The 21,558-nt window shown below is 37.9% G+C and overlaps 1 protein-coding gene and 1 long non-coding RNA gene across 4 annotated transcripts in view; one reads left to right on the forward strand and one right to left on the reverse strand.

Annotated features, from left to right (window-relative positions):
* Window positions 1–17,790, forward strand: part of LOC140605712 (uncharacterized) — a 71,370-nt gene extending 53,580 nt beyond the window's left edge. Inside the window, exon 3 of the long non-coding RNA XR_012008283.1 lies at window positions 17,547–17,790. This is a non-coding gene — a long non-coding RNA (uncharacterized lncRNA). The remainder of the gene's footprint in view (window positions 1–17,546) is intronic.
* NR6A1 (nuclear receptor subfamily 6 group A member 1) overlaps window positions 1–21,558 on the reverse strand; it is a 221,997-nt gene that overhangs the window by 163,127 nt on the left and 37,312 nt on the right. For all 3 annotated transcript variants that reach the window (XR_012008275.1, XM_072777881.1, XM_072777879.1), the window contains exon 2: window positions 19,367–19,408. Coding sequence is in view for 2 of the 3 variants with exons in the window: in XM_072777881.1 (XP_072633982.1) it covers window positions 19,367–19,408 (42 nt within the window). In the remaining variant the exon portion in view is untranslated. The remainder of the gene's footprint in view (window positions 1–19,366; window positions 19,409–21,558) is intronic.

Raw genomic sequence — 21,558 nt, forward strand, 5'->3', positions numbered from 1 at the left:
CAAAGGACACTTGAGTGTTACAGCTGGCCCTGCCCACCACAGTTATGCCCATCGGCATGCCTAAGTGTCCATCTCATGGGTCCCTTGCTTACTAGCCTGGGCTTAACTCTCCTCGGCCCCTCTGGTCATTACCATCTCAAGACCCAAAGTCCTGAGTCTTAGATACTTTAACCAGTTATTGTCTGGGAGTACAGTCTGAAATTATCTATTCTACTTGCCAAACTTCAGGCATCACCTAATGCCCGGATTTTCACTTCATTTGTCACCTCCCCATGCCTTCCTACCCCAGGGCTGACAAATAATTAGTAATCAACCATGCCCCTGAATTTGCCCTGCCACTGTCCCTCAATGCTGGACTTGACGGTGAATTTAGAAAACCTCCATCATGTCTGACAATTTGTCTATTCTATTCATATCCTCCTTAAAATATATTTGTACCTTCTACTAAATAGTCAATGGGCTATAGCCCCTGACAGGACAAATGGACACCAACTCAAGCTGGGCTTATCTTCTTTCCTGAGCATTTAAAATTTGAAGACAGGGGTGCCTGGGTGGTACAGTCAGTTAAGCATCCAACTCTTGATTTTGGCTCAAATCTGATCTCCGGGTTGTGGGATGGAGCCGTGTCGGGTTCCTCACTCTGTGAGGAGTCTACTTGGATTTTTCTCTTCCTCTTCTCTACCCCTCCCCACTTGCACATGTTCTCCAAGTAAACAAACAAATTTTTAAAAGGGAAAAAAAAAATTTGAACACAAATGCTTCAGTTAGCCTGTGTTGGGCATGGGTGCTGGAAAGACACCCATGACAAGGCAGAGCAGAGGCAGCCATTTTCTATAGTGGATACAGATGCAAAGAATATCAGTTTGAAGGAAAAAAGAAATATGAAGCAGAGGCACCAGAAAAGGAAAAATAAGATTCCATTTGACCACAAAGAGATGGGAAAGAAATTCTGGTCTTAATTCTTCATGAAATTCAAAAGGCCACAAGAGAAACCCTGTACTTTCCACTAGTGTCCTCATTTCAAAGTAGCTTAAGGGGGAGGGGTGGGTGTTCTGTTCCTCACAACTGAACTACTCCAGTTAACACCTCCGGTTTCTCTTGCTACCAGCCTCTATTTCCCAGAAATCCACATCACTCACACTCTAGTTAGAATCTATAAAGCTCCTTGTGTTCAGCTCATGTTTTTTGTTTGTTTGTTTGTTTTGTTTTGTTTGCTACACCAAGATTCTTTACAAACCTCTAAGATTAGATCCTATTCTAGAAGCTCTGGAGTTTTCTTTGGCTATGATGAACAAGCAATGAAAGGTGGTATGATCTTCACCTTTTACCCTCAGCTTCTCACTTGAGAACCACCACCTACTTCATAAATTTGTAACAGGAATTAAAAAAGGTGAGAATAAAGTCCTTGTCACATCACTTGACACACAAGAAGCCCTACTAAAGGTAGTTTCTTTTAGTATTAAATGGACTAAATGTGTACATTATGAACATTAGGTAAAAATTATTTCACTGATATTTAAGATCTGAAGGGCACCAGCCATATTAAGAAGACTAATCAACAGTATTCCTGCTGGATAGTATTCTTTTCACATGACAGCACTATAATCTTAACTTGTGAACAGCCATACCAACTCCCCAAATCAATATCTATTTCTCTGAAACTTGTTTCTAGTCCCATTGTAATTCTGAAGTTTTTAAAATGATCCTGTCGGCTTTCACCTGCATTTCTAGGATCAGTTTTACATTTACCAATGTCGCTTATAAGATTTGCTTACTGATATTTTTACCAATTTGTTTGAAAAAAAAAAATAGAAACAAAAGTCAGAGGTTGAAACTAATTGGTCAAAAATCACATTTATCAAATTTATGTGAAGAGAATGTAATATCTTATTAGTGAATTATAATCAAGGGCCAAAATTATCATTACTCTTAGGAAAGGTTATAAAGCATTTTAAGTTTTTGTCAAACAAAACCTCTAACAGAAAAAGGGGGTAAGGGACAGAGATAGAGACTAAATATCACAGCTTAGGTTATTTTGATAAAAGTTACATTTATGGTTTGGCTTTTACTGCATCTTAGTTATGTTGACAGATTCCTGGACAACTAAGGTGCTAAATAATCCAGACGCCAAACAAATCAACAAAAGTCCCAGCACAAAAATCATTACATAAAGGATTTTATTTCCTTCTCAATTACACAGATCTACTCCATTCAACATAAGGAAAAACAATTCCCAGATCATTTGGTTTTAGATTCATATAACAAATAGTAATTGTCAGTAGGACTGACCACATTATGAGGAATAATTCTATCAACAATATTAGAGCTAAAACAAAAAAAAAAAAAACAATATTAGAGCTATTATTATAAATATCTGTGGATACAACAATGACCACACATATTCATACACCTAAAATGGTCAGATTTTGCTTTAATTCTCAGAAGAACACTCTTATTCTAATCCACACCTAGCTCCAAAGGCCCATTGGACTGAGCCTCCTTCTGGCTAGCCTCTATTTTTCTACCTTCTCCTCTTCCTTCCCAATCTTTTAGCTCCAGGATTCTAAAGATAGGAAGTTACAGGATCCTTGTGGTGAATTAATCCAACATTCATTTACCATATGAATGGCTGATGTTCAATTCATTTCTACTTATGAATAAAGGCTATTTTAAGGGCAGCCCCAGTGGCTCAGAGGTTTAGTGCCGCCTTCACCCCAGGGCGTGATCCTAGAGACCCGGGATGAGTCCCATGTCAGGCTCCCTGCATGGAGCCTGCTTCTCTGTGTGTGTGTGTCTCTCATGAATAAATAAATGAAATCTCTAAAAGAAAAAAAAAAAAGGCTATTTTAAGTAACTTGTTAACTGTTAATAAAATTCTGTTTATGAACTAAAATTAAGAAGACTCTTCAGTATTCCACTAAAAAGCCTGGCTGCTACAAAATGGGTGACAATGTTGCAAAAACCCTACTACACATATAAAATCAGTTGGAAATCTTGCAGTTCTCAGAAGAACTCCAATATCACTGCTGAAGGAATTAGTGGTAGTTTTCAATTGCTACTATTCTTGCTTTTTAATCTTCAGTTATGGGTCATTCAGCAATGTCATTTTCAGAGATTTATTTGAGAGAGAGAGACAGCACTCAACACACTTGTACAAAAGGGCAGAGGGAGATAATCTCAAGAAATCCCGCCCCCTCCGCACCCCAGCACAGAGCCTGCCTCAGGGCTTGATCTCTCAACCCATGAGATGATGACCTGAACTGAAACCAAGAGTCAGGCACTCAACTGACTGATGCTAGACACACCTAGCAATGTTATTTTCAAATCAGTTTGATAAATGTTGTGTATGATGATGGGTACTGCATCAACACTATCTTTACTTTAAATTTTCTAGTAATTAGACTTTGATGTGTACATGTCATGTTTGAAATAGGAGTCATACCTCAATTGCTAAAGCACATTTATCATCCTTACCCCAAATTTATTTGTGCATAACATTCCATATCCAATAGAAAACAGGAACAGTAAGGTTAAGTAGGTAATGTGGTTCTGCCTAAGTTGGCTGAGGTCAAAAAAGATGTCATCAGTGCTATAACCAAGCAAGCTACTCTAGGTTATCAGGTCACATTACTTCCAGCCTAGCAATCTTCCCAAACTTTTTCTCTGAACTACCTTAAGGAGCATTAGAAACTCACCTCATATATTCTGAACCCCATATATTCTGCCCATGACTTCCTGGAATCTCATATTCCCTTAAAGGACTTTCTTCTTTCATCATTATCTTAATTCCTTAACCAGGAATATCTCTGTTCTCCCAATTTCCATTTTTCCCCCAATTTCCATTTTTATAAGAAAAGCCCACACATTAGACTGTAACATTCATTTAAAAAGGCCTTTTTTTTTTTTTTTTTACGCCAAGTAAAGGAGTCTCAGACTCAAAGGACAACATGGAGCCATTACTACCTCTTCTTGCATTTTCTTGGAAGTAGATTTTCAACTCACAGATATAAGTGCATATCCTTCTTGTCTCCACCCCCAAACTCAGATCCCTTTGCATTAATGGTTGGCTCTCTCACCTTACTCCTCCCTCCCCCCAATATTCAAAGTAAAACAACTGGATAGCTACTACTGAATAAGTCACGATTTTGAAGTCTGAAAGGAAAAGGAGGGGGCAAAATGGGTTCCAACATATTTTAGAGTTTTCATGCATGCTTTTAGAATGAGCTAAAGGTTCATTCTTTCTCTCAAATTCTAAGGTTTACCAGTATTACTTATCAGAAAATCTTGGTTTTCTGTCGTTTAATTATGAAATTTACAAGCATTTTCTTTTATTTTTCAGTCTGATTCCTTGTTCTTGGTTCTTCAGTTAGGGCCTGTTGCCACCTTGTGGACTAAGTGGGAATAAATCTCAATGCACTACCACAAGTTCTCACCTCTGTGCTTCCTTCCAGAAGACCACCACTAGATAGTGACTTAAAGTTTGAAATAAAAGACTTCTCAAACTAACCTAGAAAACTAACTAGTTGGTTTATGGCTACACAAAAAATAGATTCACACAAAATAAATTGAATGTATCCAAAATAATGAGTTAAATAAAAATCTTTTGAGGTAGTATGGCCTGAGGTTAAGAATCTCTTAACCCAGGCTTTGACTCTTAGCAAACAGGAATACAAGGAACTTCCTCATACTGATAAATAGCATCTACAAAAAAATGTATGGCTTCTTGATTTCAAAACTTAACTACAAAGCTATTGTAATCAAAACAGTGTGGTACTGGCATAAAAGTAGACATACAGACAAATGGAACAGGATATGGAGCTCTGAAATAAACTCTCACATATAGGGACACCCGGGTGGCTTAGCGGTTGCGCATCTACCTTTGGCTCAGGGAGTGACCTCAGGTCCAGAGATGGAGTCCTGCATTGGGCTTCCTGTGGGGGGCCTGCTTTTCCCTCTGCCTATGTCTCTGCCCCCTCCCCTCTCCCTCCTTCTCTCTCTCTCTCTCATGAATAAATCAAATCACTTTTAAAAAATAAAAAATTAATTTAAAAAATCTCTCATATATGGTCAATAATTTTCAACAAGGTTGTCAAAACCATCTAATGGGGAAGAAAAAAAAAACAGTGATAGCAAAATTGAACACCCACTTGTAAAAGAACGAATGTGGACCTTACACCATATGCTCAAAACTTAACCTCGAAACAGATCAAAGACCTAAATGTAAGACCCAAAAGTATAAAACGTTTAGAGGAAAACAAGGAAAAGCTTAAATGGCCAATGAGCACATGAAAGATGTTCAACATCATCATTCATTAGGGAAATGCAAATCAAAACCACAATGAGGTATCACCTCATACCCATTTGGATGGCTACTATCAAAAACACAGAAAATAGCGTTAGTGAGGATGTAGAAAAATTGGAACTCTTGTGCGTTGCTAGGAGAAATGTAAAATGATACAGCCACCGTAAAAAATTATATTGGCTCTTCAGAAAATTAAAAACAAAATTACCAAATGATCCAGCAACTCCAGTGTTGGGCATATACCCAAAAGAATTGAAAATAAGGACTTGAAGAAATATCTGCACATTCATATTTACAGCAGCTCTATTCATGATAGCCAAAAGGTGTATGTGACCCAAAGTGTCTATCAACAGATGAATGGATAGACAAGCACCTGGGTGGCTCAATCAGTTAAAGCGTCTGCCTTTGGTTTGGCTCAAGTCATAATCTTGGGGTCCTGGAATCAAGCCTCACATCAGGCTAGCAGATAGATAGTCTGCCCCTCCTTCTCCCTCTACCCTTTCCTCCTGGCTCATGCACTCTCTCTTAAACAAATAAATAAAATCTTTAAAAAAAAAAAAAGAAAGAAAAGAAGAAGCCACACACAACCAGACAAATACTATGATTTTACTTATATCAAATACCTAGAATAGTCAAATTCACAAGAGACAGAAAGTAGAATGGTGGCTGCTAGAAGCTAGGGGAATGGAGAACCATTATTAATGGGTACAGTTTCAGTGTTATAAGATGAAAGTGTTACATACATTCTGTGGGTGGATGGTTGTGATGGCTGCACAACAGTATGAACATACTTAATGGCACTAAACCGTACATTGAAAAAATTGGTTAATGGGATGCCTGGGTGGCTCAGTGGTTGAGCGTCTGTCTTAGGCTCAGGGCGTGGTCCCAGAGTCCCAGGATCGAGTCCCACACATCAGGCAGCCTGCTTCTCCCTCTGTCTATCTCTGCCTCTCTCTCTCTGTCTCTCATGAATAAATAAAATCTTTAAAAATAAATAAATAAATAATTGGTTAGTAAGATTGCAAATGCTATGTGTATTTTTATCAAACTTTAAAAAAAAGAAGAAAAAGAATCTAAGTATGGCTAACATACTTGATAGTGAAATACTGAATCTTTCCCCCTAAGATCAAAAACAAAACAAGAATGTTATTCTCACCACTTTTATCTATTAGACTGGAAATCTGAACCAATGCAATAAGGTAATAAAAATAAACAAAACTCATAAACATCAAAAAGGAAGAAGCAGAATTGTCTTTATTCATAGATATACATATAAAAAGTCCCAAGGAATTTTAAAACTTACTGGAGCTAGGAAACAAATTTAATGTTATATGATACAAATTCGATATACAAAAATCAACTGCTTTTCTATACTAGCAATAAGCAATGGGAAAACAACATTTTAAAATAATACCATTTACGATAGCATTTTTTTAAAAAGGGTATTTAGGGTAAGTTTAAAGAAAGATATACTACATCTCAACAGTGATCTTTCAAAAACCTGATGAGAAAAAACAAGTAAGTCCTAAATATGTGCAAAAGATACACTAAATTCACAGAAGACTCAGTTCTGAAATGACAACTCTCCCGAAGTTAATAGGATCAATATAATCCAATCAAAATCCCAGGAGGCTTCTTTGTTTAAAAAAAGAAAAAATTGACAGGCTGATTCTAAAATCTGTAGAGAAATGAAAAGAAAGCAAACACCCTAGAATAGCCTGAACAACTTTAAAGGGAAAATGGAGTTGGAACATTAACACTACCTGATTTCAAGACTGATTATAAAGTTATTATGGTATTCAAGACACTGCAGTACTGGGAAAGATAAATAGATTAATGAAAGATAATATAATCTATAAATAGACTCATACATATAAATAATTCATTTTTCAGCAAGTGCATCAAAAATTCAATGAGAAAGTCTTTTCAACAATTGGTGCTAAAACAAATGACTATTTATAAAGAAAAACTTGGACTTCTATCTCATACCATACAAAAATTTTAATTTTAGAGGAGTTATAGACGTAAATATAAAAACTAAAAATAGTTTTTATAAAGAACAGCACACCTTTGCAACCTCAGGTTAGGCCAAGATTTCTTAGAACACAGAAAGCATTAAGCATAAAAGTAAAAATTAATAAATTAGACTTCCTAGAAATGTAAACGTCTGCTAATCAAAAAAACATATTAATAAAACAGAAAGCCACAGACTGGGAGAAAATATTCACATCACTTATTTGATGAAGGACTTGCATCCGAATTAAAAAAACAAAACAAAGCTCAAAAACAGGATTGAGAATAGAACTTTAATAGTAAAAAAACTTTCAACAGATACTTTTTTTCTTTTTTAAGATTTTATTTATTTGAACGAGAGAAAGCACGAGTTTGTGTGTGCACAAGTGGAAGGAGGGGCAGAAGGAGAGGAAGAAGCAGATTCCTCTCTGAGCAGGGAGCCTGACTCAGGGCAATCCCAGCGCCTAGAGACCATGACCCTAGCCCAAGGCACACACCTAATCAACTACCAACTAAGTCACCCAGGCACCCCTGAATAAAAAGTGATATATGAACAGCCAGTAAGAGCATAAAAAGGTGATCTACATAATTCGTCATTAGGGAAATGCAAATTAACTGGGCGCCTGGGTGGCTCAGTTAAGTGTCTGACTCTTGGATTCAGCTCATGGATTATGCATAGATTATGGGATCAAGATCATGATCTCATGGATTATGGGATCAAGCCCACATTGGGCTCCACGCTCAGTGGGGAGTCCACTTGAAGATTCTCTCTCTCCCCCTCTCCCCCAACTAATGCTCTCTCTCTCAAATAAATATTTAAAAACAAAACAAAAAACGATCAGTCCATTACAGACTCACTAGAATGACTAAAATTTGAAAATTGATAACACCAAATGCTTGCAAAGATGTAGAACAACTGCAACTCTTACACTACTGGAGCTGTATAATATATTAACAATTTGGAAAACTGGCAATTTCATAAGGCTTAACATACCATCTACCATATAACCCAACAATTCCTAGATATGTGTCTAAGAGAAATAAAAACATATATCCACAGGATGCCTGGGTGGCTCAGTGGCTAAGCATCTGCCTTGGACTCAAGTCATGATCCCGGGGTCCTAGGATTGAATCCCACATCAGGCTCCCCTGCAGGGAGACTGCTTCTCTCTATGCCTATGTCTCTGCCTCTCTCTGTGTGTCTCTCATGAATAAATAAAATCTTAAAATATATATATATATATATGGAGATACATCCACAAAAACCTCATACAAGAGTTTTCACAGCTGCTTTATTCGTAATAGCCAAAAAATAGAAACAGCACAGGTTATCAACACATGTATAGATAAACTGTGACACAGTCAACGGAATACTACTTAGCAATACAAAGAAATGAACTACTAAAGCCTGGAACAACATGGCTAGGTCTCAAACATTATGCTGTAAAACACTAGACACAAAAGACCACCTGTTGTATGATTCCATTTATGACATTTTAGAACAGGCTAAACTAATCTATCATTACAGAGTTGAGAAGTTAATGCTTCTTAGGGTAGAACAGTGGAATTGATGGAGAAAAAAAGCATAAGGCAATTTTCTGAAGAGATGGCAATGTTCTGTATCTTGACAGAACATGGATTACAAAGGCGCATGCATTTGTAAAAAGTGTTTGAACCTTATACTTAGTATCTGTGCATTTCACTGTATGTAAATCATACCACTGTTTTAAAAAGATAAAAATTATATTGTTTCTGTAACCACACAAACTCCAGCTCTGCCAGTTACCAGCTCTGTGGCCTTGGCCAAGTGTTAAACTGTCAGTTTCTTCATCTGTAAAATGGAGGGAACAAGAGTTGAAAACATTATAAAAATTACAAGAATGAGATAATGTTTTAAAACCATTAGCATAGAGTAAATGCTCACTAAATATTACCCAAAAAAGTTAGAAACCCTTCATCATGTATTTCAGCAAAGAAGAAACATACAGGATTGGCAAGAACGGCTAGATGCTAGAGAATTCATATATATCTCACTTTTTTTTTTAAAACAACCCCTAACAGGGATTATTACTGTTGTATGGATAAAGAAACAGCTTCACAGGTTACCTATGGTCACTCAGCAAGGAAGTGACAAAAGCCAAGATGCAAACTCTCACTCATGTTTTTTCCACTGCACCATGCTATCTTCCATTAAGGTCATTTCCAGCAATGTAACCCTGCAACTGCCAGGGCAACACACTCAAATGAGAAGCTATTAAGGATCCTTTTATTCTCCATAGTATGGTAGTGTCAAGCCTGATTTTGAAAAGCTGGCCAATGTGGACAGCTTGATTGTGGATGGAAGGAGAACTGCAAGACTGTAGAAGCCTGCAAACACTGCTCTAGGCTTCTACCCTGTTCTCAGGCTTCAAGATGGGTCCTGCTACTTGAGGATACCAATTCCCTTTCCTTAGAGCAATTTCAAGATAAGAGAATTCTGAATGCAAAAACCTGTGATCTAAGGTGGAAAGCTAGAATGCGAGTAGCTCAATTTGGTAGAATAGCCTTACAAATTTGGTAAAAGAAATGAGAGCCAGAGATTTTTTTTTTTAAATATATCTCTTTTGGGGCACCTGGGTAGCTCAGGGGTTAAGCATCCCAACACTTGATTCTGGCTCAGGTTATGATCTCAGGGTAATGAGATCAAGCCCTATGTCAGGCTTGACACTGGGCCATGGAGCCTGCTTAAGATTCTCTCTCTCCTTCTTCCTCTGCTCCTCCTCTACCCATGCACACAACACACGCTCACTCTCTCATTCAAAAAATTAAATATGTATCATTTTTTCTTTTTTTTTTAATTTTTATTTATTTATGATAGTCACAGAGAGAGAGAGAGAGGCAGAGACTCAGCCAGAGGGAGAAGCAGGCTCCATGCACCGGGAGCCCGATGTGGGATTCGATCCCGGGTCTCCAGGATCACGCCCTGGGCCAAAGGCAGGCGCCAAACCGCTGCGCCACCTAGGGATCCCATTTTTTCTTAATACAAGAGTTTTGGGGCACCTGGGTGGCTCAGTGGTTGAGCACTGCCTTCATTAGGTCATAATCCTGGGGTCCTAGGATCAAGTCCCACACAAGTTCCCTGCAGGGAGCCTGGTTCTCGCTCTGCCTATGTCTCTGCCTCTCTCTCTGTGTCTCTCATGAATGAATAAATAAAATCTCTTAAAAAATAAAACTACAAGAGCTTTATTTTTTTTAAATTTAAACACAGAAATCATGAAAGTTGCCCTGTGATACTATTTGCCCAAAGATATTATACTGTTAACAAACAGTTCAGTATACCCTTCTTCCAGACTAAAATCTGCCTTTTCTTTAGCAATTCTATAGTAGTACTCCATTGCATGGATAACCAGAGTCTATGAAACCAGCAGTCCTCTGTTAAACTTTAAACTCTTTCCAATTTTTTTGCTATTATAAATGCTGAAAGGAGTATCTTTGACTATATATTTTGCACACCTGTCATTTCTTATAGGATAAAGACTGAGACATGAAATGCTACATCTGTAATTTTTAATTTTTAAATCACTAAATCTGCAAAAGTAAACCCGTATATTTTCAGCTTTGATATATTATAGTCATAATGGTTCCTATTTTCCCACACCTTCAGCTGCACTGACAATTATCATTCTTTAGTATAGGAGCTACAAACTCAAAAGCCTACAGAATGTGCAGGAGACATACTTGGATGAAGGAGGCCATCTAGGTCCGTGACAAACCTGAAAGTGCATGCTCACATCAAGAAGGGCAGCCACTATTCTATTCCAGCCAACAGATGTTGTGAAGAAATCCAAGCTGAATTTATCAAGAAGGACAAAACTCCAAATTTTTATGAAAATCTTGCAGGTTTTAAATGTTGACAACATGATTTATTTGAATATGTGGTTACTCAGACAAAAATACATCCATAGGCCAGACTACATTTAGTACATGGAATTTTGTGCTGAGATGAAAAAGATGTAATAACACTGTATTTTCACTTTGAATCTTATTATTCATGAAGTTTGTTTTCCTATGTTTACCAACAAAGGATGTATGGTTTTGGTTCATAGTGACTGTCAGCACCCTTCAAAGGAAGATGCTTATCTTCCCCCCACCCCCAGATTCACATCTACAACAAATACTGGACACCCCCCACCCCCACTCCCAAAAAAAGATATGTAACTTCAGGTACTGAGGCTAAAAAAAGTGTGATCAAAGTGTGGCTGGTAAAGGTATATGAAGACTGTTGGGACTGAGTTGCTATAATCTCCCCCAGCATACTTAAACCACAAGATTTTCAGAGAAAATACTAATTTGTAAAACTATGCATAACTCTGAAGAAGATGGCTTTAATAATCTAGCATTTCCCTCTACTACCTGAAACATTTGCCTAACAGCAAATTTTCTCTGGTAAGACATCAAAAAAGAAAGAATTCTCACACATCCTCTTATATCATATACTGAATTTAAACCACTTTCTGCTTTTTTTAATGAAACAAAGCACAGATTTGTACAAATCTTTCCGTTCTCAAAAATGTTACTGCATATACAGCTTCTGTAGAAAGAACAATTTCAGAAACCTATCTAGCTTTAGTTTATTCTCATTCCTTCTTAGTCATCCATTACAAATCTCCAGACCCAGATGTTCCAGCATTCCCTGCACCCACTAGAGATAATGGCAGAGATCCGTGAGCATCCAAGGACCCAACAACAGCCTTTGAATGCAACTATCTTTTCATCAATTGTAAACAAGTCCTAAACTCTTGGCTCCATAGGGAGTCCCTACCAAGTCAGTATAAACTCTGTAATAGGGGCAGAGGTCAAGGGGATGAGAGCTCAGCCTAAAGCTCTGAATCTCATCCCATCCCTACCCTGTTCAAAAGAATTCTTATCAGAAGAGAACTCCCCAGCAAAAACCCACATTCAAGAGACCTGATACAGCAGATCCAGCTGAAGTTTTGGAAGAAGGTTCTTGGAACAGTTATGAATGTGAAAAACTCACGAAATAAGTTTTGTGAAGGAAAGGGGACATAAAGGGAAAAACAAGGGAGATCTGTGAATTTATCTTCATTTGTTTCAGGAAAGAACCTGTCTGACAAATAGTGGAATAATCCTGAACCTGAGCCAGAGAAGAAATCTCTTTGGGAACGTACTCCACAGTGAATTATCCTACGTTGTATCCAAAATCATTCTAATATATAAAAAAGAGCTCAAATAACACTTAGAAAATAGTATATTTTTCTGTATACAAAAAAAAATATGATGTATGTTATAAATCATTATATTGCTTTAAGCTCTTCCAGTAGCATTTGAGGCCTGTCACAGTCAAGAGAACTAAAGACAGGATAGAAGAGAATTTAAATGAAATAAGTCAATCAGAGAAAAGTATCATATGATTTCATTCTTGTAGAATTTAAGAAACAAAACAGAGGAGCACAGGTGAAGGGAGGGAAAAATAAAACAAGATTAAATCAGAGAAAGAGAGAAACCATAAGAGACTTTTTTTAACCATAGGAAACAAATGAGGTTTGCTGGTAGAGAGGGGGGTGGGAGGGAGATGGATGATGGGCATTAAGGAGGGCACTTGATGTAATGAGCACTGGATGTTACATGTAACTGATGAATCATTAAACTACCTCTGAAACTAATAATGTACTACAAGTTAATTAAATTTTAATAAAATAAAATAATTTATTTATTTTTTTTTTTTTAATTTTTCTTTATTTATTTATGATAGTCACACAGAGAGAGAGAGAGAGGCAGAGACATAGGCAGAGGGAGAAGCAGGCTCCATGCACCGGGAGCCCGACGTGGGACTTGATCCCAGGTCTCCAGGATCGCGCCCCGGGCCAAAGGCAGGCGCTAAACCGCTGTGCCACCCAGGGTTCCCAAAATAATTTTTTTAAAAAACAGTTCTCAAATCTCAGATACTTCTCCACTCTATATTTTGGAGTGAGTCTTTTAACCTCTCCAAGCCTTAACATTCTCATCTGTAAGATAAGGATAGTATCTTTTAAAACAAATTTTATGAGTGCTTGCATGTGAAGCATTTAGTGCGTAATAAATATTAGCTACTATGTAGTAGTGGTAGTAGTAGTAGGCACATATCATCTAGTTTCATGTCTGTCTTACTGACTAAACCAGAGTCCTTCAGGGCATGAACTGTGTCACAGCTTGTCACAGCTTGGCACACACATCAAAGAGAAAAGAAGTGGGGAGGGAAGAAAAGAACAATGGACAAGGTATTATAAAGTCAAACTGAGGGGATACCTGGGTGGCTCAGTGGTTAAGTGTCTGACTTCAGCTCAGGGCATGATTCTGGAGTCCTGGGATTGAGTCCCACGTAGGGCTCCCTATATGGAGCCTGCTTCTCCCTTTGCCTATGTCTCTGCCCCTCTCTCTCTGTCTCTCATGAATAAACAAAATCTTTATAAAGTCAAACTTAAAATTAGATAATTTTATAGGATATAATCCTTCTCACTCCTACTGAATATATGCAAAGTGCTTGGCACATAAGGAATACCCAGTAAATGTTAATTTTCTTTCCTTCCTTGATCTCTAACACCCAGCCTTAAATTCACTCTCTGCAGATCACACCTGAGCTTATATGAAGTATCTTCTGAGATCAAAAATTGTGACATATAGTTTGACAACTAGGCATTAACCCATTAAGACACGATACAGAATATTAGAATTTTGAACAGAACCCAGGGGTACTCTAGCTGAGAAGTATATTCTTCTTTTGTAGTCTGAAGAATCCACAAAAAGTCTCCTTGAGAGGCTCCTGTGTGGCTGTTAGTTAAGTGTCTGCCTTTGGCTCAGGTCATAATCCCAAGTCGGGCTCCTTGCTCCTCGGGGAATCTGTTTCTCCCTCTCTCTTCCTCTCTCCTGATTGTTCTCTCTCTCCCTCTCTCTCTCTCTCTCATAATAAATAAATAAATAAATATCTTAAAAATAAATCTCCTTGGGATCCCAAAACACTTGACAGATGAATGCAAAACCAGAGCAAGCCAGTGATGTTAGCTTTTGATTCTGAAATTGCTTTTTATCTCACCTGTGCATCCAATCAGCACCAATAGATCCCTATTTGGTGGGCATCCATCATCATGGCAAAAGACTCCAAAAACAGACTTTCATTTCTCTCTCTCTTTTTTAAGAGAGGGAGGGGTAGAAGGAGAGGGAGAAAATCTTAAGCAGGCTCCACGCCAGTGCAGAGACCAAGACGGGGCTCGATCTCACAAACCTGAGATCATAATCTGAGCTGAAATCAAGAGTGGGTCGCTCAACAGACTGAGCCACCCTCATGTCTCTTTTTAAATGTCCATTTATCTATACCTAAATCCTTGATCAGTAAAAAGTGAAAAAAAAAAACAAAAACAAAAACAAAAAACGGGTGTGTATATGTGTGCGTGTAGTCTGAGTCAGCAAGAATCCCAAGTATTTTTAAGAATCCCAGTGTTTTTAAAATAGTAATGGTCAGGTTCTAAATGCACAAATTTTTCCCCCAACATACGCATGGTATTAACCAAAGAGTATATAATCTCAGTATGTGTTTTAAATAAGCAGAGAGTTAACTTCTTTAGTTTCCTAAGACGTAAAAAAATGGGCTGGCAGATGGTCACTTGGGAGGTTACCTGCTGCTGGCTGAGGGAAGGGGACCAAAACACCCTAACAGTTAACCAGACAGTAAAGAGCAGTCTTGGCCAAAGTAGTCAGCAATATATGAGCTCTGCTCCTCTGAGGGAACAATTTACTTGAAGCAGTAACCTACATCTGCTAACATCTGGAATGATTTATCTTTGTGTCATTAAGAAACACAGGCTAGTTTAATTGAATAAAGTGCAGTTACAATAGTCCATTAATACAGAAAGACTAAGAATTTCAACATTATGTTACATAGCCTGGAACAGCACATACTTAACATTGTTTATCATTTGCCAAGCATTGTTTTAAATATAAATATATGGGCATGTATCTATTACTTCATATAATCCTTACAACAGCCCTGTAAAGTAGAAATAAATTTTTATTGTTCCCATTTTACAGATGAAAACACTGAGGCCCAGAGAGGTTAAATAATTTAGCCAAGATTACATAGCAGTAAATAATGGATCCAAACAGAACCCAAGCAATCTTGAGCCGGGGGTTATGCTCTTAATTCAAAAGAGTTTTGGTTTATATGCTAAAGAGTTCATTTGAAATGTAGACAAGAAATTTATACAAAAACATGTTTATAGAATATAGAAAAATCTGTAAACCTAAATGCCAAACAGGAGAATGGTTAAATAAATCATGGCAAAATTATTCCCTTACAATGAAATATTATCCAGCCACTAAAAATACTTATGAAAAATGTTTTATGACTTGGGCCAATGCTTACAATATAACGATGGGGCGGGGGGGAGATACAAAGTTGTACATGTATTATGATTCCAAATTATGTAAAAAACAAACTCAGACACAAGCTGGAATGGAAGGATATACCCTCAAGTAAGAAACAGTGGTTATTTCTGGGTGGTGGGATCAGGAGTGTTTATATTTTTCTCTTAGTGTTTTCCACAATGAATATACGTTATCCTACTATTATCAGTTTAAGTAAAGACAACTTTTTTTTTTTTAAATCAAGCTGCACCAAGATCTTTAAGCAGTTAGTAAAAATAGCTAAAAAGCCTCTAATCTGTCTAACTTTAGGTAGTTATTTTCCTTGAGATAATACCCTTTGAATATCAACACAGTCAACACATAGTCAACCAAAGAGAATGCTCATCTTCAACTTTGGAAACTGAATTAAAATATGAGTATTTTCAATTTTGATCAATAATTATTTGTAGGCTTATTTTACAAGAAAAGAAATGGATTTAACTATTTAGAGGCCAAAAACTCAGGAAGGACTTTGCTGAAATAGATAATAAGGAACAAAAGTTTGACTGAAGAGGAAGACCAGCTGTTGCTAATCCAACTATTTACCCTTTGACCCTCTATCTGGCCAATAACTGAACAGTATCAATTGTTTTCCTGTATTATGTGCTGTTTACAATCCCTGAAAGGCATGAAAGGAATTAATAACTTAGCCTAGAAAGCTGACAGCCTTTATTGGGGAGCCCCTTGTCTGTGGGACAGAAATCAGAGCAAGTAGCTGTCCTAAAGTCATAGGTCCCTTTACTGTTCCTGTTTTATAGCCTAATTGGCCCCCAAACATAAATCAATTATTTCTCCTGTTTTAAGCAACAATGACTTCTATTCTTTAACTTCCCTTGTATCAAGTTGGTCCTTGTTCTCTTGAGTTTTACAACTACACAGTAAACACGGTGGTTGAGGAAAAAACTCAGGGAGCAAGGCAGACTGGGGTTATTTGGAAACAGAAGCATAGAAAGGTTATGCTGTTTTGAACTTTTCTTGACCTTTGACTGCCCTTGTCCCTAGCTTATGCTAATGAGCAGGGTACAGAGATGCTTCTTGTAGAAATGAACTTAGCCTGAACCTGTGCCATAACATTGGACTCTAAGAAGCCCAGGAATCATAAGAAGGCAGCCAGAGTGTGAACAGCTGCCCATATTCTAAGCATGGCTACCCATCTGCTCTATCATAGAAAAGGCTGGAGGAAAAAAAAGCCATCTGAACAGGACAAAGTCAGATTTTTTTCCTCACCTATGTTCCAACACATCCTACCTGTTGTCCCAAACTTACTATCTACAACCATGGCCAACCACAATGGGAAATCAGCAACAGTGGTATTTCCTGTTCCAAAATAAGTATGAGCAGGCTTTCCCTATCAAGAATTTGAGGAGTAGAGACAACATAAGGGCCTCTAAATTTCAAAGCGGCATCAGAGAGAAATCCCCATTGTTCTCAATCTCATATATAATAGTCATGAGACATTAACATAGAAGATGTTATTCCTTCTCAGTCAGAAGCCATGGAATTTGCATATTAACATTCATAACCAACTTAAGACAACACAAACAGTCCATATTAGTCTTGAGGTCTCCTACCACTTGTTACATACAGCTGGGCATGTTCATTTGATCCCCAAGAAGGTTGAGACAGATGATGAATTTTTACTTCTGCCCATTTGTTATCACATTAGTATTAGAATATTATAAAACAGAGAGGAATAAAACACTATTAACTTCACAAAGATAACACGGGGATTGCTGAGAATATTGCCCACATAAGCTAAGTACAGTTTTTAAAAGTGCTTTTTTTTTTTTTTTAGGTGACTCCTATTCTACACTGATAAATAAAATTACGATTCGATATCTGTTGATTCTCATGGAATGGAAAAGTATAAATGGGACACCTGGGTGACTCAGCAATTGAGCGTCTGCCTTTGGCTCAGGGTGTGATCAAGTCCTGCATTGGGCTCCTTGCATGAAGCATGCTTCTCCTCCTCTACCTGTGTCTCTGCCTCTCTTTCTGTGTCTCTCATGAATAAATAAAAATCTTAAAAAAAAAAAAAAGAATTGTCTAAATCACATTTGGCTAGAGATTCTATGCAGAAATGTTAAATGAGTTAGGCTTACTTGGCCCAGCAAGAAGAATAATGTAACAATAATCTTAATGAAGGCCTTTCCTGGAAGATGAGCAGGAGCTGTTTTCAACTGCTATTAAGTGCAGAAAAGGAGAATACATTTGAATATTATGTGCTAAATGAGAGGTTTAAAATATGCTTTCTCAAGTAATTCTAGACAAATAAATACTTTCCAATAAACTTAATAGATGAGGACAGGATTCAGACTTCGCTGTTTGTGTATCCCTGGAACCTAGAACTAAGCCTAGAGTAAATAGAGTATGCAATGCTTAACAGAGTCCTCAATTATCTGCCACATTTTTTTTGTATAGTTCTGTCTGAAAGATTTCAGGGCATCTCAATATCCTTCCTAATGCTAAAAAAAATCCAAGAAAGGCCATGACAAGAATTTACTTTTCCTCCTCCTAAATGAAGGCTATTCATAAGAGAAGGGCAAAGAGAAAATATTATGTTCACTTAAAGGTACTGGAACCCCATATTGCCTACAAAGCTGACTCTGAACTCTACAATTTCCAGAAAGAATTCTAGAAAGAATGTTTGATAAGCATTGTAGGACTTATTTGGTCTTGCAGTTACTAATTATTAGTTGAACAGACATGAATTTTTATACTGTTAAGATAGGCGGGAAAAATATATAAAAAGGTGTGCATCCTCAAGAGCTGATATTAGCTAGGATGATGAAAAGGTAAACTTTACCGCTTACATCGACAGCAGATTGGTGATAAATAGCCAGTCTCATGACCCTAAAAAGTACCAGAACTAGAAAAATAATTCTAGATCATCTCAAGAATTCTCAAGTCTGAATTATCATTCGACCTTCTGGCATTATAGCAAAACAAAGATATTGAATATTCCCATGTCCTAGTTCCAACAGCTAAAACCATATCCTAGAATGGTGTATGCCACATTTTGAGAGCAACTGGAAATACCAATGATTATCTATGATCAAGACAAAGTCCTGGGGGGAAAAAAAAAAAGTCCTGGAGAGCATCATTTAATTAGACCTTGAAACGGTCACCCTCATAACCTTAAAGGTGCTTTAGAAATTAAACTGTGGTACAAAGGTTATTGATTATAAATACCTAAATCAAGCATAATCCCTCTTTTTAAAAAATTATGCCTTCCACCTCCACCCCATTGCCATTTCAGGAAATAAAAAATTATGTCAAAGCCAGTCAATACTTTAGAGAAGTGGTTATGAATATACGGTTGTATGTGTGCATTCAAAGCACAATTTTTGTTGTTGGTTTCATGGAAGATGGAGAACAACAGGGAAAGGAGATTAATATTAAATAGAAATTTTTAGCAAACCAATTTTCTACTAAATGATTACATTTCTGGCCACTGAATGAGAAAAGCTAGAATACCCTCCCCATTAATTATAAACAAAGTGAAATAAAATCTGAGTCATTATGGCCACCAATAATAACACCCTCAAGTTATATATTAAAAAGGACACACATATATCTTTTTCTTACGAACACTGGAGAACATTCAGAACTTACTAGTACCTGGGTCAAGCTCTGGCAATTCATCCTGACAAAAACCTAAAGAGAAAACAATAGGAAAAAAAGGTTACAATTCATGAATTACGCAAAGGTGATTCAAAAATTCTGACTGAGAAGTCAAATTTGGATTTGAATACTACTTTTATTACATTTAGCTACTACGTATCCCTCCCTGAACCTCCATTTCATCATCATCATATAAAAAAAATGAAAAGAGTAATAGCACTTATGACAAGATAGTGATGAGGCCTGAGTAAGCATGCCAATGTTAGTTGGAATAAAAATTCATAGAAAGATTACAATTCATCAAATATCTGTCATGCTCTACTTAACGTTCTCAATTATTTCCCCCTCCCCAAAAAAATATGAACTTACGAAAAATATCAAACAAGGTATTCTACTTAAACTTTTCACAAATACTGAAAATTTTACCTACACAAATGGAAGCAATTTTCCATTAATAAGTATGCAGTCCAGGTTGGAATAAATATCTCTCAAAGCTCATTTCAGGCCCAAAAAGTCTGAGCTACATCTGTCTGACTAGTGTGTAGCTATCATACTGTGGAGAAAAATCAAGCATAGCAAATAGCAAACACACTATAGGTGTTCTATATGTAGCTGATGAAAGTTCTTTTTCCAAGGAACAACTACCTACCTTCTCCAGTTTGCTTTCTACTCATCCTCAGTTTAAATATTTACTCAGGAAAGAAAAAAATTTCCTACCCAATGACGATTGTTCCAGTGCTCCTGAATCTGAGGATGATTCATTTCTTAAGGTTTCTGGAAAAGTATTCACCCCAGCCCTTTATGAACCGAGTCAGTATTTTTTCCTGAAAGCCCTCTCCCCCTGGGAGAGTCTGGCTAATGACTTCGGAGAGAGGTCTGGCCATCGATTTGGGGGTGTCACATGGCCAGTGACCCACATTCTCTCCAACTGCCCAGTGCTGCCAGGAGAGTGTCTTCCTTCTTTGTTCTGTGCCCAGGCCTGAGGCCGCAGGCGATACAGGCCCAGCTCACAAAACAGCCTGGCCTCTCCTAGGAGGGGCCACAATAGTGCGCTTCCGTCTTTCCCTCAGAACCTGCTTTTTCCTTGGCAGCAAGGCACAGCCCAACCTCCTCTAGAGTGACTTCGTTTCTGCAGTCTTAACTGATCTCAGGGGTGTCAGCGAGGTGTAGGGGAGGTAGGGACAGAGATGCTGGGAGGGTAAGGCCAAGAGGACACCCACACCCTCTAGCATGGCCTTTGACCCAGAGGTGAGGGACCATGCCTGTCACTTGTGGGTGCCGTTTGTTATTGTTTGTGTATTTAACTAAAGTCTGAAATGCTGTGACTTTTTTGTCAATAAAGACATGAAACAAAAAAACAAAACAAAACAAAAATTTCCTCAGAAAAGATTATTTTGCCTCAGGTACCTGAGTGGCTCAGTGGTTGAGTAGTCTACCTTTGGTTCAGGTCATGATCCCAGAGTCCTGAGATGGAGTCCGGCATCGGGTTCCCTGCAGGGAGCTTGCTTCTCCCTCTGCCTATGTCTCTGCCTCTCTCTGTCTCTCATGAATAAATAAACTCTTAGGGATCCCTGGGTGGTGCAGCGGTTTGGCGCCTGCCTTTGGCCCAGGGCGCGATCCTGGAGACCCGGGATCGAATCCCACGTCGGGCTCCCGGTGCATGGAGCCTGCTTCTCCCTCTGCCTATGTCTCTGCCTCTCTCTCTCTCTCTCTCTCTGTGTGACTATCATAAATAAAATTTTAAAAAGAAAGAAAGAAGAAAGAAAGAAAGAGAAAGAAAGAAAGAAAGAAAGAAAGAAAGAAAGAAAGAAAGAAAGAAAGAAAGAAAGAAAGAAAGAAAGAAAGAAAGAAACTCTTAAAAAAAAATTGTCTTGCCTCTTGTACCCTTGTCTCTCATGCACAGGTCAAAGCACCCTATTATAATTATCCATAACACCCTGTGCACTCATCAACAAATCATTTGTTCAATTTCTGACTCCACTATGAAACTGTTCTTTACAAGAAGGGAACAAGCCTGTCTTGTTCACAACTATATCCGAATTACCCCCCAAGACTAGCACAACAAACCGGTGCAATAAACATCAACTATCGGGATGCCTAGTGGCTCAGCGGTTGACCATCTGCCTTTGGCACAGGATGTGATACCAGGGTCCAGGAATCGAGACCCCCATCAGGCTCCCTAC

The sequence above is a fragment of the Canis lupus genome, chromosome 16 (genome assembly GCF_048164855.1).
Source record: "Canis lupus baileyi chromosome 16, mCanLup2.hap1, whole genome shotgun sequence".
NCBI classification, from domain to species: domain Eukaryota; kingdom Metazoa; phylum Chordata; class Mammalia; order Carnivora; family Canidae; genus Canis; species Canis lupus.